General features: G+C 42.5%; 1 protein-coding gene across 5 annotated transcripts in view; it reads left to right on the top strand.

The window, feature by feature from the left end:
* LOC135483420 (calcium-transporting ATPase sarcoplasmic/endoplasmic reticulum type-like) overlaps positions 1-23,380 on the top strand; it is a 34,679-nt gene that overhangs the window by 984 nt on the left and 10,315 nt on the right. For 3 of the 5 annotated variants that reach the window (XM_064764317.1, XM_064764312.1, XM_064764316.1), the window contains exons 3-19: positions 124-206; positions 2,060-2,164; positions 6,897-7,035; positions 9,301-9,381; positions 11,278-11,363; positions 13,546-13,612; positions 14,606-14,694; positions 15,256-15,564; positions 15,848-16,039; positions 16,306-16,563; positions 16,814-16,931; positions 17,057-17,493; positions 17,798-18,018; positions 18,284-18,486; positions 18,804-18,889; positions 19,572-19,705; positions 22,963-23,080. In XM_064764317.1, the coding sequence (XP_064620387.1) occupies positions 124-206; positions 2,060-2,164; positions 6,897-7,035; positions 9,301-9,381; positions 11,278-11,363; positions 13,546-13,612; positions 14,606-14,694; positions 15,256-15,564; positions 15,848-16,039; positions 16,306-16,563; positions 16,814-16,931; positions 17,057-17,493; positions 17,798-18,018; positions 18,284-18,486; positions 18,804-18,889; positions 19,572-19,705; positions 22,963-23,080 (2,726 nt within the window). Of the gene's footprint in view, positions 1-123; positions 207-2,059; positions 2,165-6,896; positions 7,036-9,300; positions 9,382-11,277; positions 11,364-11,803; positions 11,890-13,545; positions 13,613-14,605; positions 14,695-15,255; positions 15,565-15,847; positions 16,040-16,305; positions 16,564-16,813; positions 16,932-17,056; positions 17,494-17,797; positions 18,019-18,283; positions 18,487-18,803; positions 18,890-19,571; positions 19,706-20,455; positions 20,590-22,962; positions 23,081-23,380 lie in introns of all 5 variants that reach the window. The other 2 variants (XM_064764315.1, XM_064764314.1) reach the window with 2 other exon arrangements.

Here is a 23,380-nt window from a genome sequence, read left to right as displayed (position 1 = left end):
GTACTGAGTGGCAAAGAAAAAAGAGAGAAAAGGGCTAAACAACAGAAAGAGAATGGTCTTCAGATCTTAATCTTTAAATAAATACCTCTAAGTTCAGCTGTTATGATTATTTGACCATTTCAGGAAAATCACTATGGGAACTTGTATTAGAACAATTTGATGACCTCCTTGTCAAGATTTTATTGTTAGCTGCAATTATTTCCTTTGTAAGTATACTGTAACAGTTTTCACCTTGATAAATATGTAAAATGGCTTGGCATCTGTTGGGTTACTCTGAAGTCTTAAATTTCAGAAGACATTACATCATGACCATGTCATGGCTTTTCCTGCCATTTACATCATGGCGTAAATTGCCAGTAAAAGGGTTTGTGATCAAAGAAACGACGTACTGATGATGTCATCTGACGTTAATTTCCATCATCATCGACATCAAACCTTGAGTGCATTATTTTTGTTAATCAAGTTTTAAAAGAATTTCATAATATTGCCTGTATGGACCAATGATGCAGTTTGCAGTGGAGCTCTGTAGGTTCATTCACAATCCAATCATGTCAATTCCATGTGAGTATTTCAAATGAAGGATTGCACTGATAGAACTCCACAGTAAGAACTTGTGATTATATGGTGTTCTACAGTACTTGGATATCTGGACCCATTATGTAATGGGACTAGTGATGGACTACTTCATGCCATATCATCAGTAGGACAATGCTACTGTACCTTGTAAGGCCCACCATATCACAGGTGGGTAAGCCTGTCTGCTAGTCAATGGCATGTGTTCTGCAAACCTGATATAAAAATAAGATTTAGTGCAGAGTCACTAGATTTTCTCACTGCATGTACTGGTACTACAGTACACTATAGTACAGGACAAGGCAATTGGTCAAATAATCCAAAGGCAGAGCAGGAGAGGTTTCAGTTGGCCAAAACCTACCAGATGCTGTCTATGCTTTGATCTCATGTGGGCTAAATATAGAGAGAACATTTTCAGTAGAAATCAGAAGAGACATCGGGACATTTGAGAACTGGCAAATACAGCATTGAATTTGTGTGAATGACCGATCAGTTCAATCAAAGACTATGATCCATAGCACCACATTTCATTGACTACCCTCTGGCATTGTGCTTGTTGGCACGTCGCCATACCGCACTTACTCAATAGCTGATGTGTCCTTTTTCTATTGGATCAGGAGCAGTGCATGCATTGCATGCTTTCTATCCCAATCTCTTTCTCTATTGTTCAAACATGTTGGTCTGTGACATCACTCATGATTGGCACATGGTTGATTGAGGTAATTAGGATCACAATCAAGTAGTAATGGAGGCTTGTTTCTGACACATGTTCATATATTATATGATAATGATACAGTGTTGAGTTTCTGTGTTCACAGAAAACACATTCTCATATAAAGTGCCGTTTAGTAGAAATTCCACACAAAAGTGTTGTCATGGATTGAAGTACCTGTAGAGTGTTTCCGCTACAAGCTAATTCCATGGGGGATAACTGCAGTGAAATTGATAATTTAGGTTTTAAATTTTACTGGTCAAAATCACTGAAATTTGACTCTTCTGGCTTTTTATGAGGAGAAATGTCCTCCCTCCATTGAACTTGTAGGTACCACTGAAAGACTGATGACTGGTGCGCAATACAGTTAGTGTTGTTGAAATCACTTGAAGAAAACTATAACAAAGCAAAAGAGAAATGAGAAAACGCTTAAAAGTAACAATTTCAGTCGGCCAGTAAGTGTTCACAATATGTTCACAATAGATACAACCATGACACACGTCTGCTGTGATGCGCTTGCAGATCTTGAGGTTCTACAATAATACCAAGTGGATGGTTTGTACCATACAAGTAGGTTATAGCCATATAGGCTCAGCATTGAGAACTCCTGGGACATGAATAATTCAAGAATGTACAATGTATCTATATAAAAAACGACTAATATCTTTAAAAACTTATTTGGGGAAACTGAGTTGTATTATGATGTTGGTGTAAATTGATTGGATGAAATAAGACTGAGATTATCCTCTGTTTAAATCAAGCTTTTATTTTCAGGTTTTGGCTTGGTTTGAAGAATCAGAAGAACAAGTAACCGCTTTTGTAGAACCTTTTGTGATCCTATTGATTCTTATTGCTAATGCAATTGTAGGAGTATGGCAAGTAAGTAGACAATCTTTTAAATCAACCTTTTGTAGTCAGAACAGAGATTTGTCCCTGATAGGCTCAGATTTTTACGAACTTATCATGACCTTCCTTTTATTTTTAAAAGCCTGGCTGTTGGGCTGTGTCTGATAAGAACTGTGTTTTGATGAAAGTCACCCTCCCCCCTTCCCCCCAGCTTTCCTAGGGCTACTTGTTATTTTAGTATTTTTACCATGATGACAGATCAGACCCCTTTATATTGGCGGAGGCCGAATGGCTCAGTTTAGACAAGCTTCACCCATGACTCCCAAGTATGTTGGATTGAAGGGCATAGTTCAGACATTCTATTAAAATTGCGTTCTGCATCTCTCCACGCGCCTGGCTTTGGTCCGACAGTGGTATTGGGTACGGGAGTGGGTAGGTGATATGCCTAATATGTGAGGGCCTTATTTGGAACAGGACCTGCTGTCACTGATCTCAATGCATTGTGCAAAATAGTGTACTCCAATCAATCTATTGGGGGTTGCATGTAGATAGCATCAGCAATAAGTCCCTAAATGCAGTTAATTTCGTGTTTAACCTTTAATAAAACTTCAGTAACGTTAGAAATTTAATGTAGCTCAATCATCGTGCCCATTTAACTAATGTATATTACATTTAAACTTTGCCCGCTCCATGGGTATATGCTAGTTCTATTAATTACCCAGTTGTCATGAGTTCCAGTGTAAGATTAGTTTTCTCCACCAAAATCAAGACTGAAAGATTTTGAACAACTTGTATTCAAGTTGGTTACATATCTCAATCACAAGTTACCAATGTATGAAGGCTCAATGCCACTGTTTAGACAAAGAGTCTCTCTAACAGCCTCAAAAGTATTGAATCAACAGCACACATTCTCCTGTATTGTCTAATTGGGCTTGTATTGTCTCGAGGTCAACCCTGCAGACAATGGGTCAGGGCATGAAGTTAACCTTTATGTTACATAACCCAGCTTGGTCAGAGCAAGTGTGTGCTCAGATTGGCTGTCTGACAACAAAGGGTCAAAATGACAGCAGAAGGGGAATGTCTTTAAAAAACCTACTGCCTGTCCTGAAGAAAATGACTTGTTTTTTTTTGTAAAGTGGTTGGGTGCACTCATGAGATGGATATGTTAGGTCAACGCTAGCCAAAGCTCAGTCAGATTCTCTCTCTTCTTGGCTCATCTAAGATTAGAGATGAATAGAAAAAGTGTGACCACATCAAAAAGAGATAATCTGAACAATTACAAAATGTCACCTCCAGAAAACAGCTCATCTATGGAACTGGCATTTCAGTCTACAGCAGAAAACACCTCAAGGAAAGCCATGGAGTGCGATCTGTCTTCTGAAAGGCAATGAAAATGATCGATTCGTTACCACGGTTACTGTTTCAATTTTGTAATGTTTGCTGTATCTAGAATGTTTCGTATCATTTCATGGAGAGTGTTACATGAATTGATTGCTGAAATGGAGTGAGAGCCGCAACAGTTATTGGGATTGCCATGAGTAGAGGCCAAATTGATTATCAGTCATCGTCATAGTTCATGGTATAAATTTTGCACTGAGGGAAAATAAAATGCCCACTTTGGGATCGAATGTCAGCTAGATGTTCATGTTGAAAAAACTTAAAGTTAAGATGGTGGTGGGTTGGGCCGCCCCCCCCCCCCCCCCCCTTCCTACTGAAAAATCCAGGGTGTCAGCGGTTATTTGTGGCCATTGACTGATTGAGAATTGTGTTAATCCTTCAATTTGGTGGTGAAATCTTTCGTCTCGCTCCAATCAGGCATCATATTGTCTTGTCAAGGATGTGCTAATCATCACCAATTGACTTGTTATATAAAGATTATTGTGTGGGAATATATGTGTATTGATGCTATTGTCTCATTGTCACATTCATAATGACAACGACACCTTACTATGTGAGGTCATCCTCTCACTTTGTCTCTAGTCAGTTGTGATTGGGAAACAACTGGTGTGTCAGGGCAGGTGGTAAGCATAGGCTGTGTCCTCCTGGTCCAGGTAGAGCTAATGGGTGTTAGCTTTGAGAGTCAACAATGTCTTTACCTTGAACTCCCTGCATAAGTTTCCCTTTTTCTTTTAAAGTTTAGTACTACTAGTAGCTTCATCAAGTTTTGAATTCATTTCATTTCTGATGTCTCTACTTGAATGCAGGGAGAGCAAGCTCTGATGCTTCATACCAGCACAATGCAACCCCAAAACCTTCAATAAAGTACCACTCGGCCTTGCAATGTTAAGTCTCTCTCCACCTGCAGTTGAACGTGTTTCTTAGTGAAGAAAGTTGGATGGTGTAAACCTCAGAAAGTACAAGTGAACAAACCGTATGTTTACCAGGTTAGCCTTGCTCGGCTTAGCTGTTCGTCTTATATGGCGATCCAAGTCTACAGGTTGTACACTGTAGAAACTGGATACCTGTGCATGCAGACCGGCAAGCAACATGCTGCCTCAACACACGGATAGCTCACTCACTAGAGGTACAAGCTCGTTTCTACTGAATATAGCTTACCATAGCAGTACTTTTAATCCAGCTATTACTGGCTTGTATCTTGGCAGAAGCATCTAAGTCTAAGAGAGTTGATGCCATGGCTTGTTCAAGCCAAGGATGTGGCTTTTAGGCCCAATGGCTCAAACCATAGCTTGCATTTTGGAAAGTCTGTGCCAATGTTGACCTGGTATGGAGACATGGACTGATATGTAGATCATGCAGACCGATCTGCCCTACTGGATCTATCACTTCAGCAACTGTGTCACAATTTATTGATTATCATGCTCCAATGACCTGGCTGTCCATTGATTGAAACAAAAAGACTGTCCGTTCATGACCCAATTCCTCTGATCCATTCAGCTGTCCCCATTTCGATGTAATCTTATGGACCCCCATTCCCAGTTACGGTTGTAATTTATTGACTTGATTAATCAAATGGTGGTGCCCCACGAGTTCCATCGGGGTCAGGGCTGAACAGTGCCTATGCATAAAGAAACGCCTGAGTCCCTGCTGACTCCTGTCTTCTAGGGATCAGAACTGAACAGTGTCTATGCATAAAGAAACGCCTGAGTCCCTGCTGACTCCTGTCTTCTAGGGATCAGAACTGAACAGTGTCTATGCATAAAGAAACGCCTGAGTCCCTGCTGACTCCTGTCTTCTAGGGATCAGAGCTGAACAGTGTCTATGCTTAAAGAAACGCCTGAGTCCCTGCTGACTCCTGTCTTCTCGGGGTCAGGGCTGAACAGTGTCTATGCATAAAGTAACGCCTGAGTCCCTGCTGACTCCTGTCATCTCTATCATAGTCGTCTCAGCTTTGCTGTGACAATGTGTGATATGGCCCTATATCTTCAAACAATTATATCATTTTCATAAAGAAACAACGTTCATTGTGAGAATTACAAGCAATTTTAGTTAACATGCTCTATCACTAATATTGATTTTCAAATATTTATATTTCCAAAGCATACATTTCCCAACTTAATGCCCTAATTAAGGAACTGGGAATGTTGGAACCTGTCCTTATTGTGTCCTATAAGAACACTTGTTATCTACGGCTATTAATATCAGCGTGGCATATTTGATATGACACGTGTCCCCTGAAATGATTTGAAGAATTTGAATAGAGACTTTGATTTGTGCTGGCACGCAGGTGGTTCTAAACCAAGCTCTCTACATCTGAGTGCAATCTTCACTGACTTGGTGCTGAAAATGTGAACAGAGGTGTATAAAACTACCAGCAAATAAAGCTATTCTTCAGAAGCCTTCCTTATTCCTCAGTATAATTCAGAAAACAAAATCAGCCGAAACAAACCAAAGAATTAGACGTAAGAACTTTGCAAAGTTCTGTTGCACTGATTTAAGATGATATACAGCACACCTGATATCATTCACCATAAGCTGCCCTCGTTAACTTTTGATTCATTTTAATCACTCCGACACCAGGCCATTCAATTTGCTTACCGTGACATGAGCCAGCAAGTTTATTCAGATCTGTCACCGGTGGGACTTTCAACCATTAAGGCTAAGATAGATGGCAGTGATTTCTAAGAGAATTCCAAGCCATTGACGTCAGTGACATTGAGTGTTTTGGTGGGCTATTTTGGGGATGAGGTGCAGTGTTTGAACAGGTTGTATGCAACGTGTCAAGATTCACGGGCCTATTTTCAATGGGTCAGTTGGATCTGTTTCCTGTAAAAGCCTTAAATTGGCATTTTGACAAACTGACAAAATGATGCAGTGTGTGACACAGCTCGACTGTATTGACATCAACTTTTCTGAGTTATGACATGATTTTGGTCATCTTGACATACGGAGCCCTGTAGGTTGCTGTAACCGTTTGTTACCGGCCTCATAATGTGGGAGCAGCCACCCGTCATCAAAATCATGGTAACAAATGATCTGCACAGCTACTCTGAAATGATTCACTGTCAGGTTCTACAAGATTTTTCATCTTCGTTCCATGATTAATGAATTCTTAAAAATTCCATGACTACAGATGAAGTTCTTTTGACAAGAATCTAGATTGGAGTTTGGCATGTTTGATGATCCCTCGTCATTGCTGGAGGCTTCTCATGTCTCTCTCTGGCATTATTCATGTGTATGTTTTGATGTTTTCAGGGAACAGAATACAACTGATCTGGTTTTGCTGCTGAATCAGTGAACGTTGCCATCTTAACTTGCCTCTTGTCATGTCTCCTCCAAACTCATGTGATCTCTTTGATGTTTTCAGGAAAGAAATGCAGAGAGCGCCATCGAGGCATTAAAAGAATACGAACCAGAAATTGCCAAAGTGGTGAGGAAGAACCACAAAGGGATCCAGCGAATCAAGGCCGTCGGTCTCGTGCCTGGTGACATCTGTGACGTCTCTGGTAAGTACTCACAAGGAGGAACAACAACCAGTTCCATCACATCATGCATGAGGCATGTATGATTTCAAAAGGCCTTTACCATCAGCACATAGCACCTTATTCACACTGGCATCACTCATTGCTATTCTCTGTGCCAGTAACGCTGACATCACCATGACGATGACTACAGAAGCTAGCAATGGCATGCATAATGCTCTGCTACTGATAGCTCGTAATGACCTCGCTGTGTGTGAGTTTCAGGATTGATTTTGCAGGCGTGGTCATGTCAGCAGTAAGGTACACGTGTAGCTTATGACATTCTGGCTCTGTGGGGAGTGTGACTGTGATGAGTTTGAATGTCAGCAGTAAGTTACACGTGTAGCTTATGACATTCTGGCTCTGTGGGGAGTGTGATGTGTTTGAATGTCAGCAGTAAGGTACACGTGTAGCTTATGACATTCTGGCTCTGTGGGGAGTGTGATGAGTTTGAATGTCAGCAGTAAGGTACACGTGTAGCTTATGACATTCTGGCTCTGTGGGGAGTGTGATGTGTTTGAATGTCAGCAGTAAGGTACATGTGTAGCTTATGACATCTGGCTCTGTGGGGAGTGTGACTGTGATGTGTTTGAATGTCAGCAGTAAGGTACACGTGTAGCTTATGACATTCTGGCTCTGTGGGGAGTGTGATGAGTTTGAATGTCAGCAGTCTTGGTAACTCAGTTCCTTACCTCAGAGCTGATGTTCCTGGCATTCAACAGCAAAATGAACTTGATTACCTCGACTGAAGTACAGCTGTAAAACATGCAGACTCTGCCAGTGGCAGCACTAATAATGATTGCAGGCAGGCTCTTGATACCCCAGGCACGTGAAATGTAGCAGTTGTTGATGAGTAGTACAACAACTTGTTGACAAAGCGCTTATCATAATAATTCCTACATTTAGAAAACGTTGTCAGCAGATGCCGGATTCCATCCATTATTTGAAGAGTGATTTGCCAATGATTGTTTTCTTTCTTTGGTTCAAATAATCAATGTTGGTATTGGTTGATACAATCCTATCTTGATTGTTGGTTGTGCCATGTTATGGTCCAAGTGCATCCAAATACAATATGGCTATGTTAGATCAGGTGAGTGCTTGAGACCTTTGGCAGGCACACAGCTTATTGCGTCATACACAAATGGCCACATTGATCGAAACTCTCTTGTCCTCACAGGCAAGAAAAGCTTAGTAACAAACACTAGCAAAAGCTCAGCCGAATGTCATAAATTTCACTGTCAGCACTCTGTCGATTCCCGGTGGCATTCCACCCAGTGCTGGCGATGATTCCACAATCATTATTCAATCAATCTGATTGGTTCTTGAAATTGATGGAGTGCCCTAATGAGATTCCTGCTTTCTAGAATTGGGTGCGACATGTTTAAATCATGCTTGAGCCGCGCAGGGATTTCCAACCGACGATAATCACATCTTGCCAATATATTTCAAATTAAATTGAGTGTCTTCTCGAAGTTGGTAAAGATTTTAAAACGGGCCTTGGGATTTCCCAGCCTTATCAATGGTTTGCAATGTGGAGTCACATCATCCAGTGGCCTCCACTTGAGAGACAAGGCCACAGTTCTGCATGACTTCTGATGCAATGTGCTGGCCTCCACTTGAGAGACAAGGCCACAGTTCTGCATGACTTCTGATGCAATGTGCTGGCCTCTACTTTGAGAGACAAGGCCACAGTTCTGCATGACTTCTGATGCAATGTGCTGGCCTCCACTTGAGAGACAAGGCCACAGTTCTGCATGACTTCTGATGCAATGTGCTGGCCTCTACTTTGAGAGCTGAGACAAGTAAGAGCTGCACTTTTCCTTTGATAAGTGAACCAAGATGAGCAGATCGGTCGCCTTGGATATGGTCGCTGGTAGATCGCTTCTTGCTCGGTCACTCTGAACTAGACATTGCTGGCCAGAAACGCAAATCAAAATCTTGTGTTGATATTGTTGTATATTGATTGAGCTGTCGAGTGTCAAGTTCCAAGGGAGGAAATGGCAATAACTAGGTATTGACCTCTGGGAGCAGACGTCACTCTCGTCTGGAGACTCAACTTTCACCACTAAGATATCCCAGGAGCAATGCCTTCATATCCACTTTCCCCCGGTTCACCTTAGCTTTCTTATGGCTGCCTGCGATGTTTGCCCCTTTCACCAGGGGGAACTTTGCACATGATATTCAGCATGATTGTTAAGTTTTAGCTTGTTATCTTCCATGTGTTGTGATGTTTCTCTTTCTTGATTTCAGTCGGTGACAAAGTGCCAGCTGACATGAGAATACTTAAAGTCCATTCCACAACTCTCCGTGTTGACCAGGCTATTCTGACTGGTAAGTTGTTACTCAGATTAGATGGATGTTGTCTCAAGATCCTCATCACCTTCACTTAATATTTGTGTTATATTAGTTCATGACGAATGCAGTTGATGTAACTGTGCCATGATGGAAGTGAATTAGATTTGAATTACATGAACTACGAAAAAATGAACTTATAGCTCAATTAATGGAAACGTCTGTTTCTCATATGAGAAGTTTGAAGTCTTCGTATGACCTTTGCCATTTGAACATGGAAGATAATTTCTTGTATCACTGCTACTGTTGAGTAACCAAGGAAACCTTTCCTTACAAATGATTAGCAAGGAATGAGTCACAATTGTATTTCGGTCAATCTGAGATCTGTTTGATCTGGGTGAAAGTTGAGTGACCGCCCACATACAACTCAACAGTATCTTTCACATCTGTATGCTTGCATGTTCTAACAGCCTATTCTTTTAGCAGTGTATTGCAGAATGTTTTGATATTCTGTGTGGATATCATGGTGACACACTTGAATACTTCTGTCTCAAATGGAAGAGCAGGAGAAGGATCTGACATGTCCCTGTTGCTACCTTGCTTGCTCAGATGTGTGTCACGATGATATCAGATATCAAGATTTCCTGAGGCAGCTACCCCCTGCTGCTTATATAGTTATACTTTACACCCTCTTTCTCTTGTGCACCTCCGTTCTTAATAAAACCCTCCCCACTTCGTCTTCCATTACTGTCATCATTATGGACAGGAGAGATGAATCTATCTCGCCTCATGCTCAACTTAGGATTTCATGCCGAAAGAAACGGTGAAGAAATCTGGACTAGTAAACCAATTCTGATTGGGTCCTATCAAATCAGGTGTTGTACCTATTGTTGTTGAGTTCCTGCATGAACGTCAGTGATGTCTAAGACGTGTTGTCGATCCTTTCGGAAATAATCATATATTTTTCTCTCAGAATGACAGGACCGTTGGGGCAAGTGGAATCGGATCTGAATGAAATAACTGATAAGGTCTGATTGATGTTGAAACCCAACAGTTGGGGGAATGATTCAGTTGGACACATGTTTATTAACTTCATCTTTCATTATCACATCTTCCTTCTCTCTCTCTCTCTTTTTGTCCTACCTCATCCTATCTTAGCTATCTTTCAGTTAACCTCTTGACTACCAGATCTCCCACGGCATTATTACGCTCAGTATAGCTTCCTACCGTGTCATTCGTGGCAGTACCTGCCATGCAACAAAATGTCATGAGACACAATGACGCACTTGACTGAAATACACTGAAGTCTTCTTGGTTGGAATCATATTCTGCCTTGGATGTCAAATTGGAGGCGAAATGAGATTTCTCATGCAGGACCATTGATAGAAATCATCTCGTCACATCATAATTTGTTTGCTTTATAATAAGATATGTGTGGGTGCACAACTTGAGTTTTATAAGGCACGTATTACTGATGAGGCTAATTTTGGAAAAATACATCATACCACCTGCGGTTTCTAAGAGGTTTGTCCTCACTGGCTTTTTATTGAGCATTCCTGTGGAGAAAAAACTGAGTCTCAGATGCAATGAATGATTTTAAACAACATTGACATGGTAATGTGGTTCATGTGTACACCTGGTGTACATACCCATGTTGATGGTTGGAAAGAAGCATTTGAAGTACTGGACTCATCCAATGCCTCTGAGAGGCTTGTCACAGTATGACAGTGGTCGTTTGTTGACTTCCAGAATACAACACTTCTGTACCCTTCATGACATAGACTGCACACAAGAACCTTATATATCCTTCCTTATTTGCCAACTCATCCTGTCCCCATCCTCTCCTACTGATTTACACTCTTCAACTCCTCTTTAACTCTAACCTGTGTCCACCACGTCGCATCGTAAATGACATGTTTTTGACTCTACCACCAGGTGAAAGTGTAAGCATACTCAAGCACACCGATCCCATTCCCGACCCCCGGGCTGTCAATCAGGACAAGAAGAACATCCTCTTCTCTGTAAGTAGACACTAACGCCACCTTTCCACCATCTTTCCTCCTGTCCTTAGGTGAGAGTGTCAGCGTGATCAAACACGCTGACCCGATAACTGATCTCAGGGCGGTCAATCAGGAAAAGAAGAATATTTTATTCAGCGTGAGTAAGGCGGCCAGAGCCGCGGTTCTCCATCCCTCATGAACCATGGGAGGAGAGAGGGAGGTTGAGGGGGTTGGTCAAAACTATGCCTGTAACAACTCACATGCACAGTTGGCTGAGTGGTAGATTCAACAAAGCTGCCACTCAGCACAGTGAACTAGTGTGCAGTGCGTGTAATGGCCAGGGAACCAGTTGGTTCCTCCTCTGCCCCTCTCTCCTCAGGTTCGTCTCCTGCTTCTCTTGGTTTCTCCCCGCTTGGTTCCTCGTTTCATCCCTCTCCTGTCACCCCTTCCTGTCTTCTTAGGTGAGAGTGTGAGTGTTGCCAAACACGCCGATCCCATACCAGACTTTCGCATCGTTAATCAGGATGCAAAGAACATTCTGTTTTCGGTAAGTTACCAGTGATTGTCTGGAACCTCACACAAAACTCCTCCAAACTCGGATAGTTTCATTAAACAAACTTCAGGGAGGTAAAACTGAAAAAGAGCCAACATGGTGTTTGAATGCTTATTGAAACCAGCAACAATGCTAGATTACTTCAAATCATATGTCCATATCCAAATGAGGTTATCATACACATGGAGTAAAACCTGGATAAGTTCCAGTATAAACATTTCTTCCCAGTTGACCGTCACGTCATGATCGCTTGAGTTGTGTGTTGGGTTCTGGGCAATCACTACTATGGCGAGTGTTGGACTCAAAGCAACAGGATTGGCATGTCGTCGTACATGTGTGTGAGCTTCTGTTTGTTTCACCTAACCCTCCCTTGCTTTCCTTGCTTACAAACAAACATTCTGTAACTTGTTCCTTACGTCCAAGTCAGTCTCAAATCAAGCAGCCCGTTTCACATCATCATGCTAAAGCACAGGAGCTTTGGGTCTTTGAGTGTTTATCTCATAGTCCATGGGTTTTGAGCTCTAATCTGATTGTGTCTTTGTGATGAGCAAGTCAGTGCTGCTGCCATGGTGCTGACTCTATTTGAGACTCTCTTGGCCGTTTCCCTGATGGTCGTTTCGTCTGGCAGTGACTGGTTAGTATAGTACATGTAGGTATTGAGTTAGGATGTGACCGTGTTGTGAAGATGTTGGCTCACATCGTATGGTATCATTAGCTTCCTTCTTGTAAAGGTCAAGGAACATCATGTCTCTATTCATAACTGCTGATGGTCTGTGAGTTAGGTTCCAGACCATGCCGTTAGTGGAGAAGATGTTCCCTCTTGGGCAGTGAAGAACAGGCCTGACTAAGATATCTCATGAAGGATGGCATCCATGTGTGTCTGTGGCTGTTGCCTTGTTTTGTTCTGTCTTTGTAGAATAACAGAATGATACAGTCTGATTTTGCTGTACAAAAGCTTTCATAAGGTGTGTGCAGCCTGATAGATAATATGAAATGTATGCTTGATTTTAAGAAGTTATCAAAATAATCGTGGATATTTCATTCTACTCTGTATCAATTGGTTAAGTCATCCACACTGGGTTACTCTCCCCCCCCCCACAGTGGCCCTGGCCTATAGATTGAACCAGTCATCTGCTCAGTGCCTTAATCTAATGACGTCTGCTTGCCCCGGGAATCCTCCAATGCTGTCATCTCGAGCCCTGATTAGTATGCCAGGTCACGTATCTCGTTCCTGTGCTGATGAATCTTGAATCGGCTGCCTCGGTGCTGGTCGTATCTGATTTCTCTTGTGTGGAGATTATCGTTAACCGCTTCTGATGTGTATCATGTGACGTTAGACTGTGATCATGGCATGATGTTGTAGGGTGTCTATCTGTTGTCATTGTTAAGCACTGTTTGGCGTAAACTTGAGTGGTTCCAACGTATTGTTAAGGAAACTTCTCTTATTAAAGACAGCAGCAAAAATGTTTAAATGTCTGATTGTTAGTCGTTAAAAACATTTCATTATTCTTCTCATATGAAAGGTTCTAGTATTGATGAGAAATATATGAAATCGTCGTAACTGATAATGTGAAGACTTCTTTGGCCAACACGTTTTATCAGCCGTTTCTTAGTTTCTGTCCTCACCCATTGAATGATCCACTCTTTCAGGGAACGAACATTGCCGCCGGTAAATGTAAGGCAGTTGTCATTGGTACTGGCTTGGATACAGAAATTGGTAAGTACAGCGTTGGCAAGCCTCCTCTATGGACCAGTTTAAGGCGGCCCTGTGTTTGTTGGAACCTGGTTCGTTTTGATAGAAGTTGAAATTCATGACGCTTACAAACCTTGGTGCACCTTGGAGGGATGCTTGCACTGCAGCAGTACATTACTAACAAGCCTCTCTTCCTCAGCCATCGTTACATAAAGAAATGATATATTTATCATTTAACCTGTGTGGGAACAGCTCATCTGTAGGTTTTATATACAATTCACCTGAGATTTCGCAGGTAAATGCAGAGGTACTAGTTAATGAGTGGCAACTAGAATGAAGAAAAAGTGCAGTGCTAGACCTTGTAACTGTAGCTTATTTGGTATGGAATTAGACTCCACTATGGAGTGTAATCTGTGATAACCAGCACCAAGTTTCATTGCATATCCTCTGTGTGATGGACGTGTGTCATAGTCCTGGCTGATATAACTTTTGCCATGGGTACTCTATGAAGTAATAATCAATACAAAGTTCCCACTGACTGTAAATTTCTATCCAGAGCAGAGTTTTGCAATATCTGGTTGAAATTAAACCCCAGTGCCTATTGTCCAAGGTGTGCTGATCAGATAAAAGTAAGGAATTCTCATCTAGCCACTCTACAACAGTTTGGTATATCATACTGAATTGGAATCATCTTGCCTTGGGTTTATTGTAAATTCTTGCTGGACGAAGCATGTTGATGATATTTGTGGTGTGGCCAGGGGCTACTCATAACAAAGATAGTGTACTCTGGCTTGTACCTTGCCTGGAGAGGCAGGTATGCCAAGGTGAACACAGATTTCACCTTGAAGGATACCTTCATTTTCCATGGAATATTTGTGTTTCCGAGAATCTGTTAAGGGGTGGCACTTTGTTCAAATGCTTCTTGTTTATCTGCTAACACAGCCAATGACTCGATCTTTATGTTTTGTTTACATTTTGCTTGACGTCTGCTGATGTTTTGCTGTCGTCTGCTTGCAGGTAAGATCAGAACAGAGATGATTGACACAGAAACAGAGAAGACACCCCTGCAACAGAAACTGGATGAGTTTGGACAACAACTGTCTAAGGTATGGTCACAGTTACAAGGAGCTGAAAAACTCTGGTTCTGGGGTGAAAAGTTGCATGAAAAATGAGCGATGGTTTCACAGGTTGAGAAAAATGAATGTTTCAGGACAATAATTCATGTTTGCTATCCAACTATAATCTGCAGCATCATAATATACATGGTGCTGGAAGTCATATATTTGGACGTTCGTCATCCTTATCGCAGACTGTTGTCGTATATTTTTACAGTTGACGCACCAATACACCACTGATTAGATCTATCAGAACAAAAACACTGGGCTCGGTTGTTTGCTAATTGTAAACATGATTGGTAGACCTTCATTTCCTGGTTGGTGTAGATTATCACCTGATTATCATGATGTATTGGTAGCTGGAGGCGATCAGTTTATATCTGGTGTCAGTGGAGTCTGGCTTGGGGCAAGGTTGACCTGAGATTACGGTTGCCGTAGGTAATGCCAGAATGAGAAACAGTGCTTCATACACTGTAGATAGTCCTACATTGTATCCAATGTGTCTTAGATTAGGTGACACAGGTTTAACCATGTAATGCTTGTCTGTTGCAGGTCATCACCATCATCTGTATTGCCGTGTGGGCCATCAACATCGGGCACTTCAACGATCCCGCTCATGGTGGATCTTGGCTCAAGGGTGCCATCTACTACTTCAAGATCGCTGTTGCCCTGGCCGTCGCTGCTATCCCAGAGGGTCTGCCCGCCGTCATCACCACTTGCCTCGCGCTAGGAACAAGACGTATGGCCAAGAAGAACGCCATTGTCAGGAGTCTGCCATCGGTCGAGACCCTGGGATGTACATCGGTCATCTGCTCTGACAAGACTGGTACCTTGACCACCAACCAGATGTCTGTCTGCAGGGTATGTATTCATATAACATATACATTGACCAGGTGCATGTGCTGAGAACAAATGTAAAGGGTTTTGAGACAGTTACACAGTATATAAGCACAATATGAGAACTGACATCTCATGTCACTCAAATATACATTCTAACATGATGTTACCTCATAAAGCAAGTGGCAATGACCAGTGTTGTACCAAACGAAGGCAGCACACAACCAATAAAACATCAAGGCCATCAAGTCAGCCTGTTCCTTTCACCTCTTCTGTCTGTAACTTGCCTGAATTCTCCCCATTTCAGATGTTTGTCTTCAACAAGATCGAAGGCAACGAGATGCAGTCGCATCACTTTGAGATCACTGGCTCCACCTATGCACCAGAGGGTGAGGTGTACCTGAATGGCAAGGTCATCAAGTCTGGCGACTATGAAGGATTGGTTGAGTTGTCCACCATCTGTGCAATGTGTAACGACTCTTCTGTTGACTTCAATGATGTGAGTAGTCAAGTCACCAGTGGCCCGTGGCAGTATCCAGTAAACATCTTAACCATCTAAGAGTTAAGTCTTCAATTTTCATGACAGTATTCAGCAATAGTGGGGTTTCATTTTCCGTGACAGCACTTAGTCTGAAACAGAACTTGTCCTTATTGGAGAAAACCTTGTTATCGTTTGCGTTATTGTGTGGTTCATGTTGCTTGGTGTTAACAACTTGTATGCCTGCCGTCTGCTCACCTGGCTGTTGTCTGCTTGATCATTTTCAGGCCAAGAACGCCTACGAGAAAGTTGGTGAGGCGACGGAGACTGCCCTGACCATCCTCTGCGAGAAGATGAACGTCTTCAACACGGACAAGTCTGGCTTGAACAAGAAGGACCTCGGCATGTGCTGCAACCATGTCATCCAACAGAACTGGAACAAGGAGTTCACACTCGAGTTCTCACGTGATCGCAAGTCCATGAGCGTCTATGTCACTCCCAACAAACCAACAAGATCAGCGGGCGGAGCCAAGATGTTTGCAAAGGTAGGAACTGTTCTGTATCCCAAACAAATCTTCCGCCTCTAACCAACCTGAACAAGGCCAACTATAACCACCTCTTTTCTCTTTAATGTGACATATGTTTTGATGTTGTGCCTGGTATCAGATAGATTGAGGGACGCATCTTCATCTGTTGAAGTCCGTGTCTACCTCTCCCTGTTTTCTCCTTGTATCGAGTCATTTTCTTCTCCCTTCTGTCAGTATTTTCACTCAAGTTTCATGATCATCTTTGTAGGGTGCCCCAGAAGGAATCTTGGAACGTTGCTCTTTCGTGCGTGTTGGTGGACAGAAAGTACCAATGACTACTGCTATCAAGAACGAGATCCTCAAGCACTGCGCCATCTATGGAACAGGTATGTAACTAACCCAATGACAGTGTGGTTACTTGGCCTTACGTGAAATGGGCATGGTGATACCCTCTTCTGCCTGGGCCTCTCTACCAGTGACAACCCATTGTTATCACACCTTTCTTCTCCAGGTCGTGACACCCTCCGTTGCCTGGGCCTTGCCACCATTGACAACCCCATGAAGAAGGAAGAAATGGACCTGGAAGAGTCAAAGAAGTTCATCAACTACGAGACGAACATGACTTTCGTTGGTGTCGTCGGTATGTTGGATCCCCCACGTAAGGAAGTCATTGGCGCCATTCAGGAGTGTCGTTGTGCTGGAATCCGTGTCATCGTCATCACAGGAGACAACAAGGCAACTGCTGAAGCTATCTGCAGACGTATCGGGGTCTTCGGCGAGAATGAATCAACGAATGGCTTGGCTTACACTGGACGTGAATTCGATGACCTCTCACCCCTCGATCAGAAAGAGGCTGTGCTTCGTTCACGGCTGTTCGCTCGTGTTGAACCGGCTCACAAGAGTAAGATCGTTGAGTACTTGCAGAGCGCAGGAGAAATCTCTGCTATGGTAAGCTCGATGCTTTCATTTAGGAATGTCCTTAACACTGGGGAGGGAGTGTCTGGTGCGGGTCACTCTGGTTGATGCATGGTTAATGCTGACTCTAACCCTCCATACCCTAGCTTGTGATTGAGCTCCATGATGTAGGCCTCCTGTTAGTACTAAGATATGGTGATATATATCTAACAGATGCCTTTAGTCTGTTATCTGTTACAACTCCTTCAAAACTGTTCCAGTGTGTCTGTTGTTGTGTACAGTTGGCTGCCTGTGCATTCTTCTTGTATGACACAGTGATCTAATCTTCCTCTTCTAGACCGGTGATGGTGTGAATGACGCGCCGGCCCTCAAGAAGGCTGAGATCGGTATCGCCATGGGCTCTGGAACTGCTGTGGCCAAGTCCGCCTCGGAGATGGTTCTTGCTGATGACAACTTCTCCACCATTGTTTCTGCCGTTGAAGAAGGACGTGCCATCTACAACAACATGAAACAGTTTATTCGTTACCTCATCTCATCCAACATTGGAGAAGTAGTCAGGTGAGTGTGACTTCTTTGTGTTCACTCTCATCAACATTACCTGTCTAAAGCCATTAGTCTTGGTCAGGTTTTCTATGTGGTTACACTGCTGCTCTTGAAGGCTGATGCTGTCTGGGTCAGATGTCTCACCTCATGGGTTGGTTTGTATTAGATGATGTGAGCAGGTGTTGTTGATCCTGTACCACAGTACTACAGATCAGCATGTAACTTGACTGTGTATGTGTGGGGAGAAATTCATGTTATCAACTTGATTTTCTTTTGGCAGCATTTTCTTGACCGCCGCCCTCGGTATCCCCGAAGCTCTGATCCCTGTGCAGCTTCTGTGGGTGAACCTTGTGACTGATGGTCTGCCCGCCACTGCCCTCGGCTTCAACCCACCAGACCTGGACATCATGACGAAGCCTCCACGTAATCCCAAGGAAGGTCTCATCACTGGATGGTTGTTCTTCAGATACATGGCCATTGGTAGTAAGTAGATGTGTGCTATTGGACTTCACAGTGTCATTGCCCAGGCCTAAAAATTCCCTACAAGATACTGGTGCGATCTCATGATGACTTTCAAGTGAGCTCTGGCTCCAAATTTTGAGAAATTTCCAGGCTAGATCCTTGATCCGATCCTAGAACTTGACGTGATCAATTCAAACCCTTTTTCTTTGGCTCGGCAGCAAGTCACACTCACACATCAGAAGATGGAAGCCAAGTACATCAACTTTTCTGCTGATCATATAAACCACTGAGAGTTGACCCACAGATGGCCACCCTAACCATTGTGTGTTGTTTTCCAGTCTATGTCGGTTGTGCAACAGTCGGAGCTGCTGCCTGGTGGTTCATGTTTTATGAAGATGGTCCACAGTTGAACTACTACCAGTTGGTGAGTCACATATTCCTTTATACTTGTGGCATGTTTATGAAACTCACTCGCAGATGATGTAAACACTGGATTCATTGTTGAAACACACACGCCTTTTCCAAATTGGAACATTTTGAGTTAATCTTGTACTGTTGTATGTGTACCCGAGAAGATACCCCCATATTACTGTACAGTAGATTTCTACATCAGTTCTCTGTGTGATGTTTGAACGTGACATTGCTATGCATTCAGAAAGAAGAAACTTTCTACTGTGACCAACTTTTGTGGCAACATTTTACTTAACAGCAGAATGTCAGTTACTTCCTGCAGATCTCGACAAAGACTAGTGATATTTCAGTTCTTTTCGGGATGCCGAATTCTGTGTTAAAATCTCTTCCAAGTTACATTTCAGCGCATAAGATCAGGTATGAGATAGCATGTTGTTTCTGTTAAGTTGAATGTGATCTGACTCGGGCAGTCCGAGTGGTGCTCAGTGGTATGACTCAAGGCAGTTGAATCGCTGCCCTGTGGTGCAGTGAACTCAGCCTTGTGCTGGGCTCTGCTTGACTAATCTCTGAATTGTCAACAATTGAGGTTTGTGGTGGATTCCACAACCGTTTCAAAGCTTGTTCTTCCAAACAGGGTGCGTCACCAACCTGTTAAATGTCCCTCTTTGAGCATTGTTCTCCTTCTCCACATTCAGACGCATCATATGCAGTGCTTAGCAGAACCCACGAGATTCACTGGTGTACAGTGCAAGATCTTTGGTGATCCTAAACCAATGACAATGGCCCTATCAGTATTGGTGACAATAGAAATGCTTAATGCTATGAACAGGTACAGTATTCAGTGTCAGCCCTATATGTTTATGTTCACCCACAATTCACCTCAATAATTGTGATGTTTCTCATCATTATTTGTCTTGTACAAGCTTCATTACCTGTGCTGCATTGTGTGATTCAAAAAATGACTGATCAGGGTTCTTTCTTTGTGATTTATGAAAAACTTTTTACAATAGCATCCAACCTAATCACTGTGCGGTCAGTTGATGAAGCTTGTACTGTTTTAATCAGTGTGTGATTAGTTACACACATGTGTTGTGAAAATAACTTGACTTTAGTTGCCGTGACTCCTCAATGCCCTTCAATAGTTGAGCTAATAATGCAAGGAAGGCAGAAGCCAGAGCTATTGGGGACTGAGCTTCCTCTCCCAATATGTTGTTATCATAGTGTGTCAGTGTTGCTTTTGGGCAATGTGGCCAAATCTGTGCTTTTCATGGTTGATGTTGAGATATCCTCATGATACGGATCAGTGAAACTTGGCCATTGGTGAGTGGTTGTTTTGAAATCACAACCATGGGGAACAGAAGCTAGCCATTCTGATTCGAAAACTTAAGAAGTGTTGAGTTGAATGGCCCTACCATACCTTAAGCTAGTACAAGTTGCCTCAAGCATTCCTTACTAACAGTCTGCTAACTGAATTCTTGTTATTTTCACAATGTGAGGTGAGTATTGCGTTCTCCAGCTCAGGGTTCTTACCATCTATCTATCACCTTTTCATGCCATTACCTCTCTTGACTCTCTATAGACACATCAAGCGCAGTGCTTGGCCCAGGAGGAGCGCTTTGAAGGCATAGACTGTGACCTGTTCAAGCACAATAAGCCCCAGGCTATGGCCCTCTCCACTCTTGTAATCATTGAAATGCTGAATGCTGTCAACAGGTGAGGGACTTTGTCAATCATCAACATCACTGCAGGAAGTTCAACCATGTTTCGGACCTCATTGCATCGATAAACTGGCCAGGGTTCCAGGGATTGAGGGCGTCTGCCAAAGCTTCATACCCGCTCTGTAAAAATGGCGACCCTCCCCTGTATTGGTGAACAATCATCGATTTGCTGCTATTAATTGATTCATTGACAGCTGCTTGTCACTTGTCATCCTGAATACATTAGTTTAATTGGTGTTGTGGTTTAAGTGAGAGTAAACTCTAGTCCTACTTGCGACGTTGGTTGAACCGAGAGTCGCAAGTTTGTGATTGTCATCCTCTTAGGTTGTTGTAAACAAACAAAAAAGTCCTCACCAAATTTGAACATTTCTAGTCCTGGCCCAAGCTATTCTCAAGGGAGAGAGAACCATCAAACAACTTTTTTTCAGCAGCAAACATTAACTTGTTTTTACATCCCTTTTGACATCGACGAAATCGAATCAATTTAAGCTTTGTTGAATCTGTTTATGCAGCTGCTTGGATGGTCACACATTGACCTTGTGTCCTATTGACCTAGAGTGGTGAACTTGACCTTGAGAAGCAGCTTGAAGCCAGGCCAGTTGAATCAATGTATTCAGGTTGTCATGGTTGCATGTTCCTGCATGAGTAGAGTGTGGATGACAAAGTTCCTCTGTGACAAAGTGACTAACTGTTGATGTTGGTAAACAAACAACTTTTGTGTTCTGAATCGAGCAAATCGAGTTTTGTTGAGTTCACCGTGTGTATTAACTTGCTTTTTCTCCCTGCACACATTTTGTTCTCTCCTCTTGTGTTGTTTCCTTATTGTGTTGCCGCCTGTGGGCTTGTTGTCATAGTCGCTTATGTATGCTCTCATTTCACCCTCCATGAATGAACCACAGGCTAATATGGCATGCACTCTCTCAAGGTTAGCACACGTACACCTGGCAGAGAAGTGGAGGAACTATGTTGAGTTATGGGGTCAGCCTCTGTTTTAACAAAGCCAACATCACCTCTTAACTCGGTGATAGTCTCCACTGCTAAGTGGGCTGATCTGATCTGAGATGAGTCGCTCTGTTTGTAGCCGACTCTGCAGACCTCGGGTTCATTCATTCTCATCATTCATAGCGCGTGCGCTTTGTTAGCTTTAGATTCGCATAGAGTTGGCTCTAGTTGTAGGTCATGTAGATTAAATGCACTGTGTATGGGCCTCCCATAATGAGGTAAACAAAAACATGGTCTCCTGCTTTTCAAAATAACTGAAGGTTTTTGGAAACTGTGGAAGGACTTTGTTATCACAAAGTTGGATTGTACTAAGCGTTTCTTCTCGTACCTGTACATCAGACACAGTCATTGTTTGGGGGGGGGGGGGGGGGGCTTCAATAATAAGGAAACGGCCACTTCCTCAGTACAGTTGGATATGTGTTATGTCATGTCATTGCTTGGTTTTATGAGTTCAACAGCTTACAATCATGTCATTTGTTTTAACAAATGCATCAGCCACCTTCAGAGCCTGATAAAGTGGGGGGGGGGGGGGGGCTACAATAAATCACATATCTTCTTAACTCTGCACCATACTTGGATTTTTCTGCATGACTTGTAGTCGAGTGCACTCTTAGATGTCATGGTCACATCCCTCCATCAGTTGCATGGCAGCAGCCTGAGCACCAACACTTTAATAGCATCAAAGCAAATCGCAGAATCAAAAGGTTTTTTTACTCGTTTGGGGAAAACTAAAATTAGATGTAACATTTGTTTGATAAAAACTTGGAGGCTGTTTGAATATTTTTTTGCAAAAGAACTGCTGAAACAAGAAAAGTTGACAGTGGATTTCCTGCAGTGTTTCACCATGTAGTTCTAATAGAGACTCGTAGCTAGTTGGTAGCTAGTTAAGTTAGTGAGAAGTGTAACAAAATCACTTTCAAGTGTTCGAGAATGTCTTGGAAGATTCATGATTTTAGTCTCTGTGGATAGAATGTCAGGCTTCATGCTTCTTCGACCACAAAATAGGCTTGTCCTCCCTTGGACTAGATCATTGCCCATTACAAGCCCTACCGTGGGGTGTGTACCTTATTGAGTAGGCCCAACTTGGACATGCCCCATCAGGGCTTGTCTGTAGACATACAGGGTCTGGTTGTTTGAGAGCATGTTGGCCAGTAACATCTTGTTGACATGTTGTATGTACATCAATGTACATGTCACAACATATCCACATGATGTTACCCGCTAACATGATTTCAGACAGCCTTCACAGCGTGTTAGTTACACGGAGTCTTCATGTTGGAGCATACGAGATCACCAGTGCGATAAATGTACTGCAGTTGCCAGCTATGTCATGACGTGTTTTCTCATTGTGTTTGTTTGTTTTCAGCTTGAGTGAGAACCAGTCGTTGTTGTTGATGCCACCATGGTGTAACATTTGGCTCATGATGGCCATCGCCCTCTCAATGGGTCTTCACTTCCTCATCCTTGAAGTTGACTTCCTAGCTGTAAGTACTCACCATTTGCATGTTCTCCATTCCCTCGTAGACGTTAGGTCAGAATTGGGGGAGAAGAAGATTTATCTGGGAAAAAAATATTGACTCTTCATGGAAAGAAAAAAATTTAAAAAAGTGTGAATTGGGACTTTTACTGAAATCTGTGGTAGTTATTGAAAAAGATTTCCTTTTTATTTAAAAAAAGAAATTTTTGGAAAAAACCGACTTTGTGGAAAAAAATTTGAAAAAAGTGCCAATCTCTTTCCTAAATATTTGTTGAAAATGAAAAAAATAGAATATTTTTTTGACAAA

Source organism: Lineus longissimus, chromosome 2 (genome assembly GCF_910592395.1).
Source record: "Lineus longissimus chromosome 2, tnLinLong1.2, whole genome shotgun sequence".
In the NCBI taxonomy this organism is placed as follows: Eukaryota; Metazoa; Nemertea; class Pilidiophora; order Heteronemertea; family Lineidae; genus Lineus; species Lineus longissimus.
This window is presented reverse-complemented; position numbering and strand designations above follow the sequence as displayed.